This window comes from Tenrec ecaudatus, chromosome 6, assembly GCF_050624435.1.
Source record: "Tenrec ecaudatus isolate mTenEca1 chromosome 6, mTenEca1.hap1, whole genome shotgun sequence".
NCBI classification, from domain to species: domain Eukaryota; kingdom Metazoa; phylum Chordata; class Mammalia; order Afrosoricida; family Tenrecidae; genus Tenrec; species Tenrec ecaudatus.
In genome coordinates this window covers 88,679,119-88,692,531 of record NC_134535.1, presented here as the reverse complement: position 1 = coordinate 88,692,531, position 13,413 = coordinate 88,679,119, and the positions used below count along the sequence as shown (strand labels likewise).

At 46.4% G+C, this 13,413-nt stretch overlaps 1 protein-coding gene across 1 annotated transcript in view; it reads right to left on the bottom strand.

Moving 5' to 3' along the window:
* Positions 1-13,413, bottom strand: part of SLC38A1 (solute carrier family 38 member 1) — a 92,445-nt gene that overhangs the window by 22,823 nt on the left and 56,209 nt on the right. Inside the window, exons 5-7 of the mRNA XM_075551836.1 lie at positions 2,861-2,934; positions 1,272-1,364; positions 712-793 (exon numbers count right to left, since the gene is read on the bottom strand). Coding sequence (XP_075407951.1) covers positions 712-793; positions 1,272-1,364; positions 2,861-2,934 — 249 coding nt within the window. The remainder of the gene's footprint in view (positions 1-711; positions 794-1,271; positions 1,365-2,860; positions 2,935-13,413) is intronic.

Sequence of the window (13,413 nt, the reverse complement as noted above, 5' to 3'; positions counted from 1 at the left end):
CTCAGGTGGTGGGAGAAGTTATAGTATGGCCCTCTCTCCTCCATCGGCTAAATGTGGTGTTCCTTTGACTGCAGGAAGCGGTTTCAGAGTTGACTGCACGCATTGCATTCTGTCAGATTACAACATGTCCTAGCAATTATTTACAGAGAGGGTTACTTTTTTGTTTTGCTTGGCTGGTACCAATCAGGAGTGGTCCCACAGGCAGGCATTTCTGTCTCCCTGATGCTTCTCCATGTTTTGCTATGCTTCTCCCTTGGAGGGAAACAGAGAAGCTAAGACCGTCAGGGTCTGCTAACCAGGGGAGCTGAAACAGCACGTGTGCCCAAAGCGGCCACGGCACTGTCAACCAGGGCTACTCCCAAAACCCACATCCCATCATCAGGAAAGAGGTTAAGATCTTGATTTTGTTGTTGTTTGTGGTTGCATGCGCCACTTCTGTGTTAAAAATCCTCCTATGGCTTCTACTTCACAGGAACAAGATATGGATTTCAGATTCTTGGGGAAATACAGTAGCTATCGTTTGCCACGGGCCAGAGAAATCTACCTTTGAAACGTTCATCTTCTGGAGACAGAAGAACTCTATTGCGGAACGAACGAATCATGAAAGAAGCTGGCGAGGGAAGGTTTCTGTTTCTGGAATTTTCATCAGGCACACACTTGGGTCTGTTCACATTTAAATTAAAGCATGTTATTTCCACATCTGTAACTTACGAAAATGCCTCTTCTTTTCCCATGAGAAACTTCAGGGCTGAGGGAAGTTCGTTTTTTACTATGAAGAGGTAGCTCAGCATCGCTGGTGGGAAATGAGAACATTTTTAGAAAGAGGATTCTAAGGCTCAGGTTGCAAGCTACACACAAGGTTACCAGCCGGACTCTTAGACTAATCTTCAGTAAGGTCCAAAGACAGCTTTACACATGCTTTCAGTATCCCTGGTTTTAAATAAGTGTCTAGTAGTCGATGCGTTGGGCTACTGACCTCAAGGTCAGCAGTTTGAAACCACCAGCCACTCCATGGTGGAAAGAAGAGTCTTTCTACTCTCATACAGATTTGTAGCCTCGGAACCCCAAGGGGCAGTTCGACCCTGTCCTATAATGTCCACAGGAGTCAGAATGGACTTGGTGGCAGTAAGAAGGACTCTAAGCTTTATGTTCCATGAGGATAACAGCTTGAACGATGAAAATTCATGTGGCCACCCAATCACCAGAATTGGAAACGATACATATGTCCACCTACTTTAAACTTAATGGCTACAAAACCTTGTTCTCCTTACCTCCAGTGTTCTGTAAGGAGGTGGCGCCAAAAATCACCAGCTTCCCTGCAGTGCCAAACACTTGTTCCCCCAGCTTTTCAAAAACCATGCAGCCTGTTTAAAATAAAATTCGAGAGCATGAGAAATGATCAGACTCGAAAAATGAACAGAGTCCAAGAATCAACCACTCTAGGGCCATTCTCTAGGCTAATTTGGGCCCTTTCTCCCCTCTTAAACTCACACAGTCTCTTCTGGCTTTGCAGGGGTTAAAGGTGGTCGCATCATAACATAACCTCTTGACATTTGAAAATGTCAGATAAGACACCATTTCTCCTTTTTTCAAGTTGGCTACAAAAACAGTACTGTTACATGACCCAATCAGAAGATTTAGGTTTAAGAGTTTCAAATAGACTTTACTGGGGGAAAATTCCCACTTGGGTCTTATTCTCAGGTCTGGTTTCTACCAATAAAACAAAGGTTGGATTTTTTAAAAAGTACACTTTGATGGTTGGAGGTTGAAAGATTGCACTTAATTACCTGAACTGATTAGGCTAACAAAAGAGTTATCTTAACACCACCTCACTAGTCATCCCAAATATAATAAAAATCTAACACGACAGTGAAATTCTGGTCATTCTCTACCGTTTACTGGCAGGCTAACTGCAACTCCCAAAAGAATGAGAAACAGGCACGTGGTTGCAAGAATAACTGGGGTCGACCCACATCCCAAAGCAATCAAGGGGTTCCTCTCAGCAAGAACTGCAAGTCCAACCCATTTGTTATTTTTAAAAAGTGATTTACATTTTTATGGCATTTTATTGACCCCCTAGCTTCGTGTTTTCAAAGGTTCCCAGGAAGCACTATGAGTCATGCTAGAATTGAGCCTTTGATTAATCTCTTTAAAGACTGATATTTGAATGAGACAATGGCTAGATCCTCCATCTATTACAAAATGTCCCAGGTAAACGCAGCTGTCTGTGCACAATATTCACTGGCCCGCGTGGTCGGAGCTAATGGAAGAGTCCTGCAAACATAACCCAGTGTCCCGGGAATGGAAACTAAACACTTCAGGGTTATACTGCCCAGTGTCCCTGAAGCTTGTTCATCCACGTTTGGCCTCAAGGGAAATGTGTTCTCTTTGGAATATGCAGGCAAAAGAAGGAGAGGTCTGTTCCCTTTTACAAGGTGGCCTCCCTTGGAAGCTCCCATTAAAAACAGGGGACCCTTGTTCTCAATTTGTAGAGGCTGAAGGAAAAAAGGGAAGCCTTTGGTGTTATGTCATCTTAAGTCAGACAAACAGGTGTAACTGAGGGTTTGCTTTAAATGGCAATGTTATTTGTCCATTGTCCACGGCTTAATTCATATTTTCCTTTATCTGTTTCCCTGGGTAAATACGTGCAGTTACTTTAGGTCAAAGGATCAAGGTTCTCTCTCTCTCTCTCTCTCTCTCTCTCTCTCTATCTCTCTCTCTCTCTCTCTCTCTCTCTCTCTCTCTCTCTCTCATAATCAAGTTACTGAGCAGGGGACGGAGGGGTATCCTTCGTTTACAGTGATCACCGTGAAAATCATTCACCCTGGCCTTAACAAAGCTGGATCTATCCTCAGCTTACCTGTTTCCTTTGAACAGATCAATAGAAGGTTTATTGAGTATATAGACAGCAACGTCACCGAAGTCAAAAGAACCCTAGAGCAAAGAGAACAGGTCTGGTTAGAACAATCCAAACAGAACATGCTTCTGGCCTGATATTCAAAGGGCAAAGGGCTATTTATATAGTTAACACTACTTGTGACTAGTATCCAAATTGTGGAACCTATTAGTCACCTCCCTTCTTAAACCCACAATTTAAAAGAGCCCTACCAAATAAAGAAGCGTTCACTTGAATCTGAGTAACGCACGACGTTCACATCCCTGATGTAATAATTCAAGATCCAAACAGCTGCCCTCTGCTCTCTGGGATCATTTCTGCAGAGATGCGCTCAAAGCAAGAGGCAAGAAAGCCTTCTTTACAGCAGAGGTTCTCCACCGTCCTAATGCTGTGACCCTTTAATACAGTTCCTCATGTTGTGGGGACCCACCCCCCCCCCCAACCGTCAAATTATCTTCGTTGCTCCTTCATAACTGATTTTGCTACTGTTATGAATCAGGCCACCCCTGTGAACGGGTCACTCGGCCCCCCCAAAGGGGTCTCGACCCACAGGTTGAGAACCGCTGCTCTGCCGGGTCCTCTCCACGGTGCCGGAAAGGGATATGGGGAGGGGAAGTGAAGAGAAGGGTTTCCAGGGACTCTTAGGGCAGTGACCATGTGACGGCCGACTTGCTTCCTCTCTCTGGATTCCTTTCTCGCCTTTCCAATAAGGACACGAGGCCAAGGTACTTTTCAACAAACACTTTATGATGCTCTTTGAATCTACTCATTGGACCACTGAGATGATTTTTTTATTTTATTTTTTGCACCTGCTCCTCTGACAAGAAGTGCCTCTTAACGAAGGAGGAGGGGGGTATTGACAATCGAGCACGGCGAGAAAGGTTGTTTTGAACGACAAACCCGTGATTTTGTTTCAGTACACGTGGCTCATTATCACGCCCCCCTCGAGAAAAAGCGCAGCTGACATGACTTGAGAGAGAATGCATATTAGTCCAGAGTCATTTAGTTAAGACAGGCACAGTAATGGGAAATAATGCCCATTTTGTAACAAGAGCAAGAAAAAAAAATTCCAGACCCCAAATGAGACCACTCATTTCCTGGTGTTGGGAAACGTCTCTAGAACAATACATTAGTGTCTGAGTCATCGAAGGTAGTTGTTTTTCAAGCGATGCTGAGGCACTTAGCATGACAAGTGGTTCTCTCTATCTCCCCACCGAACTCTCTTCAGCTCCTGCACACCCACGAGCCCCAGAACCTTGGTTTATGGGCTTATCTCAAAGGTCACCCCTGCCTTGCCTGCCCCCAGACAGAATGCTGCTCCGAGGCCCTCTGACCCAACGGCCCCCGGCATTTAGTTTCTCCCTCACGCAGCACAGCCATGAGAAGGTAAATGCGTGTCAGCTGAGGAGCAGAGCAGAGGGGCTACTAGAGATGGACCAGGAAAGATAAAAGATGGAGTTTCGCAGAGAAAAGCCCCCAGCCAAACTGACCTGACAATAAAAGGGAAGTTAGGTGAAGATCTAGTGAATTCGATCTATAGATAGATAGAGAGATAGATAGATAGATAGATAGATAGATAGATAGATAGATAGATAGATAGATAGATAGATATAGAGAGATAGACAGAAAGCTAAAATTCTTCGATGTGGAAGGCGATTAGGTGGGTAACTCCCTCATTCTCTCTCTGTTCTGCTGGAGGAAGCCACAGTGAGTATTTAGTAACCAACGCCAGAGTTCTGAGGTAGCTCATGGAACATGATTTGATATGGTCTGTCAGAGGAAAGGGGGGGGGGGAGGGTCTAGTGGGTCTCATTTCTGGCTACTAGCCCCAAGGGCAGCAATTCAAGCAAACCAGCCCCTCTGTGGAAGACATGAGGGGGTCTCCTCCCATGTAAGATGCACAGCTTGGGAAACTCCTGAGATAACTTGTCCCTACGGGGTCTAAGCCAACCTTCAGTGGTGCCTTGTAAACACACACGGGGCAGATCGGATGACGGGCTCTGTGTGCATGGGCTGGCCAGCCAGGCATGAGACAACGGCACCTTTGGACCAACCATGCACTATTCTAAAGTAAGTCAGGTCGTTAGTTTATTGTGCCAGCCTAGCCGATAAACACATGTGGCATTAATTGAAGGGCGGAGGGAATAAATGGCTCCGTGAGCCTCACCTTTCTAGTTCTCGGGTCTCTTGCTTTCTGATGGTCAGACCAGGGTGCAGCTGCCTTAGCCAGTTCCTGCTTTAGCTGGCAAGGCTCACTTCTTGCAAGACATCCCTGAGGAGATCCCTGCCAGTACTGAGATGATTGCACATACACTGATTCGGCTTTCCTCCTGCAGTGTTTTGTGAGATGGAGGAGGACTTTGTAAAGTACCCAGACTCTTACAGTAAGCCTCTGCCTGGTCGGGCTTATTCTTTTGAGACAGACTTGGAGAAGAGAGGGGATATGAATGTCAGGCTCAAGATTAGTGTATACAAAAATAGGACCTTCCAGTAACCATGTACCTAGCTGGTGGGGATGACAAAATCCACACAGTGATTTACCAGAGGCCCTAACGCTGAGTAAACTAAGAACCTATTAGCAAAAGAAACATCCTTAGGAACAATCCAACACCTTCACCTCAGCTGGAAGCCCCTAGATCAGAACGACCTGGTCCTTGCGCTGGCTGCCTCCTTAATACTTTCTCTAAGGTCAAATCTCTGGAGATGAGCCTCAGCTTGTCTTTGGTCCTTGAAGAGGAGGCGAGAGGTTTTGTTTTTTTTTCCCCTCCAGAATTTGTCACCCCTGGCACAAGTGTTGATCAGGAAGATTTTAGCAGAGTGCTCACAGGTCTGGGCCTTCACACCCCAAAACAGCAGGGGGGAATATATATATCTCCCACAGAGATGAAGCTAACCCCTGCACTCCCAGGGTACATGAACCGTTCACCCTGGAGGAAAGGTCTCCAAATGAGAGTTTGATAACATTTGCCCGGAACCATCTAATCTCTGAAGAATCTCTTCTCTATCCCTCCCAAAATGGAGAACCCCCACTCTACCCAGAGACTGAAAATTAATAGGAAACAGAATTTCCTACATAACAGGCAAATTGGAGCATGCGTATAATTCTAAGAATGCTTTAGGCTTTAGCAGAATCCGGCACTAATGAGATGGACATGTAGAAAGGTACACCTCCTAGGTGAGATGCTTGGAAAGAAGCAGTAAGGGGCCGAGCTGCCTTTGGTAGCCCCTAGAATTATCTATCAGGATCAAGGCAGAGAGGCCAGGGGGCGCGTACAAAGCATGGCCTTGATGCCAGCAGCAGCTGCGTGGAGGAAAAGCTGAGAGAACGCAGGGGCTTATTTGAGTCTCGGTTGCATTCTGAGTACGATGCTGCCCCGAGGTGCACAAATAGAGAGCTGAACATGAAGTGGTGATGTCCGGGACTCCACCAACAGGAGGAACACAGATGATTCGTCCATTCTTCTGTGTCATCAGCCTCTATCCTGCCATGGCTTACCGATGACCATAGTTTTACTATGGCTGCGACAAAAGCAGCTGCTTCTGATGGGAACTGAGCCTCAGCTGGGCTGGGAGCCGAGCAACAGGTGACTGGATTGTTGGGCGTTCATATTTAAGGGTCATGATAAGCCTCAACGAGAAGCGGGGATCTAGGCCATAGACCCAGAGATGGACTGGAGGGGAGCGGGTGGGAGAGCTCATCTCGTGAAGGATGTGCTCAGAGGCTTTTGGGAATTCATGTGGCAACAGTGCCTTGAGATGTGTGGTGTGGAGGCACCTTGGGAGATTTCGTGTCACACCCGCTCTCTGTGAAGAACGAGGTTTCTTAGGAAACGGAGCCCCTTGGAGAAGACCCTGTCCAGCTTTTCATGGAGTACAAAAGAGCCCGAGGCTCTGGGCCAACTTGGAGCCATCCAGGTTCCAAAAAAGTATCTTCTGATGGTTGTCAGTTCCAACTCACAGCGACCCTACGTATGACAGAATGAAACACTTCCCGGTCCGACGACGCCCCCACAATTATTCCTATGTCTGAGCCCACCGATGAAGCCACTGTGCCAATCCATCTTGTTAAAGGTCTTCCTCATTTTTACTGTCCGGCTACTTTACCAAGCATGATGCCCTTCTCCAGGGACCGGACCCTCTTAACATGTCCAAAGTCTGTAAGACTAAGTGTCATCTCCCTTGCTTCTAAGGAGCATTCTGGCCTCACTTCTTTCAAGGCAGATGTGTTTCCTTTTGTCAGTCCGTGATAACTTCAATATTCTTCACCAGCACCGTACTTCAAAGGCCCTGTTCTTCTTCAGCCTTCCTTACTCAAGGTCCAACTTGCACATGCATGGGAGGCAACGGAAAATACCAAGACTTGAGTCAGACACACCTTAGCCCTCAAGTAGCATCCTTGCTTTTCCACACCTTGAAGAGGTCTGGTGCAGCAGATTGACCCAGTGAGATGCGTCATTTGATCTCTTGACTGCTGCTTTCCATTCATTGTGGATCCAAACAAGGCGAAATCCTTGATAATGATAACGTAAATCTTTTCTCTGTTTATCATGTTACCTACTGGGCCAGTTGGGAGGATTTTGGTTCTCTTGACATTGAGTGTACTCCTTACTGAAGGCTGCGATTCTGGATCTTCACCAGGAAGTGCCTCAAGTCCTCCTCACTTTCAGCAAGCAAGGCTGTGTCATTTGTGTACCACAGGTCGTTAATAAGCCTTCCTCCAACCCTGATACCTCATTCTTCTTCATATAATCCAGCTTCTCAGATTGTCTGCTCAGTGTGTAGATTGAATAAGTACACTGAGAGGATACAGCCCTCATGCACACCTTCCCTGATTTTGAACTATGACATGGCCTCGTTCGTTTGTACAAGTGACTCTTGTACAGGCCCTGCACGAACACAAGTGTTCCAGAATTCTCATAGTTTATTATGATCCATTTGGCCGAATACCTTAGCATAGTCAACAAAACACAAGTAGACATCTTTCTGGCATTCTCTGTTTTCAGCCAAGGTTCATCTGATGTCAGCAAGAATATCCCTCTTCTGAATCCAGCCTGAACAGCTCCCTGTCAATGCACTGTTGAAAGCACCGCTGGATGGCCTCCACCACGCGTTTGCTGGCATGTTTCCAGTTGCTGTCTTCATAGAGGAGTGAGTGCTTCTGTTGCTTCCTGAGCTTGCTGAAGCTTTGGTAACCATTCCTTCCATCATTTTGATGTTGTAATTCCTCTTCAGATATGGAAGCATCTTGGATTGTTTGCTCAGTTCGCATTCCGCCAATTTCTGGGGCTTTGACTCTCACCAATGTCTTCAGCACTACTTGGACCTCTCCCTTCAGTACCATTGGTTCTTCATTACAGGCTGTCACCTGAAATGCTTGAATGGCATCCAATTCTTTAGGCATAGTGACTCTATGTAGTCCTTCCACCTTCTTTTTAAAATCATTTTATTGAGGGATCGTACAACTTATCATCATAATCCGTACATACATCCACTGCCTTCCACCTTGTTTGATGCTTCCTGCATCACCCAATCATTTGCCTAGAGAATCCTTCAATATTGTAACTAGAGGCTTGAGATTAGCACCCAACTCTTAGCTAGTATGCCACCAGGGGCTCTTAATTCCACTAATTCTGGAGATAAACTGAAGATTTTTACCAACATCTGCTGTTGGAAATTTATCCAATATGCAATCAAGATGCATCAACAACTACTGGTGACTGGCATTTGAAAGCTGGAAACAAAGAAGGATCAGTATTTGGAAAATCTATCTGATCTTGGTGACAGAAACAATGCTGGCGGCTGCAGGGTGGAACGCTGCAAGACCAAAGACCTAGTCATTGGAAATACCCTTTCCAACAACTTAAATGGTGACCATTTCCATGAAGCTCTCGAGATGGAACACACAGGAATCAAAGTGACCATATCCGTGGAAAGAGAAAGGAGCCTTGTTGGCGGAAGGCTCGGTGAGCTGCTGATCTCATGGTCAGCAGTTGAAACTCATCTTCCGCTCTGTAGGAGAAAGACGAGGCTTTCTGCTCTCATAAAGATTTCAAATCTCATAAAGATTTGGGTGCCTCAGACACCCAAAGCGGCAGTTATATTCTATCCTGTAGGACTGCTATTCGTTGGCATTGATTTGATGGCAGTGAGTAGTTTTTTTTACTGGAAAGAGGATAGAAAAGTTCCCAGAACAAGGCCAGGTGTCAACTGCAGAACAGACCATCAATTGCTCATTAGCAGATTCAAGTTGAAGCTGAAGAAAATAAAGCATGTTCATGATTGCTAACATACAGTCTTGAATATGTCCCCCCTGGCTTTAGAGGCTATGTCAAGGACAGATTGGACTCACTGGACATTAACGACCCAAGACCAGAAGAGTTGTGGGGTGATATTAAGGATATCATGCCTGAAGGAAACAAGACTATCCAAAGGCCAGAACAGAAAAAAAGAGAATGGAATGATGTTGGGAGAGACTCTGACATTTGCTCTTGAATGTAGAGTAGCTAACAGGAAGGGAAGAATGAAGTCCAAGACATGACCGGAAGATGTCCAAGATCTGCAGCTCAAGCAGACCAAGTATTGGAATGGAACGGGCAAAGACCCGGAGCTAGAGAACCAAAAGGGAAAAACATGCGCAGCATGTCTCAAGCCGAAAGAATCAAAGTATTCAACTCTCAGGCTGCAATATTAAAATATTCTACAGGTAGAGCCTAGCATACACTAGCTATTGGGTCCATGTCACTCGTTTCCCAGTGCCCCCATAGGACAGAGTAGAACCTCTACGGAGAGTTGGCGAGCTGTAAACCTTCCCAGAAGCAGACCGACTGCTTCATCTGTTTCCCTTGGAGCAAGGGTGACTGAACTGCTGGCTTTGGGGTGAGCAGCTGAGTGCTTAACCACTGTGCCACCAGGGCTCCTGAAGCAGGTGAGGCTGATTCCTTGGAGTTGGACATCCTGTTTCTTTAAGGAATCTATTTGGGGATTCAAGTTTGCTGTAGCTAGGTCACACTTTCAATTCTTACTGGACTTTGAGGTGATCCGCTACGGGGCGGGCTCTTTCTTGTTCTCTCCTTGTGCGGTAGTTACTCCGGTTTTTGTTTTCTGGAGTGATGTTTAGGACTCTATATTTATTTCTATTACATTTGATCTGGCCAGTCTTGTGGTGTCTTTTAAAGTTCTCACGTATGTGTTATGTTGCTCCATCCTTAGATGGCATGTCACGCCATGGTGATTTCATTTACATGTTTACCGATTTACATAGAACGCCAAACACAGCACACAGCCAATGTTCATAAATATATGTGGAATAAGTGAATTTGAAAACATTAGAATCTCACTTGCAATCATGTGAGACTGTGCCTGCTATTTTGCTAAGATTGAGATGCACTAACTTAAGAGAGTTCTCTGACCTGCTTGCTTACTCTTGTCCCGAAGACGAACTTACGTAAGCAGGACTATTTACAAATCTCTGCCGGCCTCTAGGGAGCAATATTTTCTTCAGTAAACACACGCAGACAAACAAACAAAACACAAGCCCACTACCTTCGAGTTGATTTCGACTCACAGCAATCCTGAATCGGGTCTCTGAGACTGTGGATCTTTATGGGGACAGGCAATCTCATCTTTCGCCCTACGAGTGGCTGGTGGGTTTGAAAGGCTGACCTGTGGTGAGCAGCACCATGCCTAACCCACACTGCCACCAGGGCTCTTCGATTGGCCATAAGGAAGAAAAATATATATATATATAACCACTTTTGCAAGCTGGGATGAAATCTGCCTGTCTCCAGCCCCTGGTAACACTCCTGTTCTCCAGGCCTTCTTAAACTTCTCTGACAGGGACCCTAGATACATTTCCTTTATTTGCTGCAAGAAAATTTTGACTAACATCTTAAAACAATGAACATCTGAACATCTATTCACTTGTTCACTGTGTTGGGTTCTATGGCTAGGCTATGTTAATTTTTAGTCTATATTTTGTGTAACAGTCGTGAATGTCTTTTTCTGAAAGTACTGCATGCCAGCAAAACAGTGGCCATGAGTAAAAGCCGGACAAGTACGGTGACAATGTTCTGTATCATGAGTGTGGTGAGGATTACCTCACTGTGTTTGGTATATTTATTGAATCCTAGCCTTAAAGTTGGGGGGGGGCATTTTACTGTACATAAATTATAGCTAAGAAAAGCAAATTGAACACAACGGTCACACTTTAAGGGAGGTAAAAGTATTTTAAAAACCTAACAAGAAATATAGCAAGAAATCATATGACAAACTCCCAGCGCAGCATCAGTCCTGCAAGGGGTGGAGGTGAGGTTCCTGACCCAGAAATAGCTCAGAGCAGGGTGCTCAGAGAGGGGTGCTCAGAGGGGGGGCCTCCTGGCTGCCACACAGAGGACTGTCTTCAACCCCTTCCAGAATCCCGTTCTCTCAGACCAGAGAACCCCTGCTGACTCTATCTAGCCCGACCCGTCCTGTCCTCTCCCTTACCAATGTACACAGCAGGGTTTTTCAAACATCTGTGGGCCGGTATGTCACCACGTGTTCTTAAAATGAAGATGCTGAGTCAGTAGGTATGGGGTGGGACCTGAGATTCTGTATTTCTGAGAAGCTGGCGAGGTCTCTGGGTTGTTCAAACAGACCCGCGATTTGCTAACTGGGGGTCAGAAGAAAGGTCTGGCTATCCGTCCCCCACCCCCCCAAAAGCAGGCACTGAGCACATGGTGGGGCACCATTCTCTTCTGATACACGGTGTGTTGACATGAGTTCCGGATGTACAGGGCCCACACTGGAGTAGCAAGGGCATGCGGTGCTTGGCTGCAAGCCCTGGGGCTGTGTCTCACAACCACTCGCCTCGCACTGCCTGGCCGGCTGTACTGTGCACAGGAGAGCCCCAGTCGAGGTGCCGTGCCAACGTTAGGATGTGGTCACTGTGACACAGATTCCCACGGGAGACTGCAATGCGGGGAAGCAGCTAGAGGGGGGTCACTGATCTCCTTGCCTGCCTCGCAGGGCGAAGACTTCCTTGGGTCACAACACCGTCAGAACATTCTACACTCATGATGGTATTTTAAAACCGTTTTCGACCCATCCCCCGACCTGCACTCGAGTCTCTGTTCCCTTTGAGAAGGGGCTGAGGGACACCGCATTACAAAGCTCTTCCTCTTCTGGCTCCGGCGAGCAGGTAGTAAGTGTCTACCATCCTCAATACATGCCCCAAAAGCCCATCTAAAACTTCCTTATGTTGGAGGGAAAAGGGTCCTACTTTTTGTCTCCCTCCACGATCCGCAAGGTCAGCTGGGCTGCGATCCACAAGGTCAGCAGTTTGAGACCACCAGCTGCTCTGAGGGAACAAGATGGGGCTTTCTACTCCCACAAAGAGTTGCAGTCTCAGAAACCCACAGGGCAGTTCTCGTCTGTCCTACAGGGTCCCAATGAGTCAGCACTGACCAATGACAGTGAGCTGGGTGCCCCCACCACCCACACGCAGGTGATGTCAGCTCAAACATCTCATAACAACCCTAAAAAGAAAGGTATTTGGGAGTTGTGGAGAGAGAGAGAGAGAGAGAAAGAGAGAGAGAGAGAGAGAGAGAGAGAGAGAGAGCCAGAGCCAGTACCAGTTCAGTTGGTGTTCTGGAGGTTAAAGAAGTTAGCAGGAGATCTGAGCTGAAATGAGGAAGTTGTACCAGGAAGAAAGCGAGCCATGTGCCACTACCACTTCCTGTTTTTGCCTAAGCCATTGGTAAAGGGCTGTGGTTTTGCGGGCATGCCATTTATAACTCTTCACACATCCTCTTCTTCCATTCCCTTCTCCTCAGACTAAGATCCTTGCATTTCAAAATGATGTCCCCTCCCCACCAAGGTTGGCAAAAACTGATGGAGGCAGGAGAGGGAACATGGTAAGATGAACCTAGCGGATGTAACTTTGGGGCCAGTGAGAAAAATTTCATACAACGATTGACATAAAGAAATGTGTCCTCGGGGGACAAAGAAAGTGGTATTTTGGCCCTTCGTTCTAAGAGGAATCATGGCTGGGTTCAGTAATACTTTCCCATTCCATTTTCCACATAAGGAGAGAGCATGCGGTACATGGTCCCCCTCCTCCACTGTCCTGGGCAAGCTGCTTAACTTCTGAGTCTTGGTTTCTTTACTAAACGAGGATGGTAAATAAATGATTTAAAAGAACTAATGAAATGCGTAAAGCTTTATAACTCTCTCTCTACCCCCTACCCCCACGACATTTGAAAATGTGAAAAACATTCTTAGCAAGCAACCCACACGAGACTGAGTGTAGGCTACAGAAGGGGACTTCAGAAATTCGCAGGAAAAGGAATGAAGGGGTCGTGGCCGTCTTCCACAAACTCTTTGGAGGCCACACGCACAGTTCATCACCTCATGGTGGAGAGGCAGGGTGTTGCTGTGTGCCTTGACGAAGGTGACATTTATGACTGCAGGACAAAGCAAAACTCACTGGCCACACGGGGCAGCTTTCCCATCCACAAACCCCACTCTCATTCTGCAAG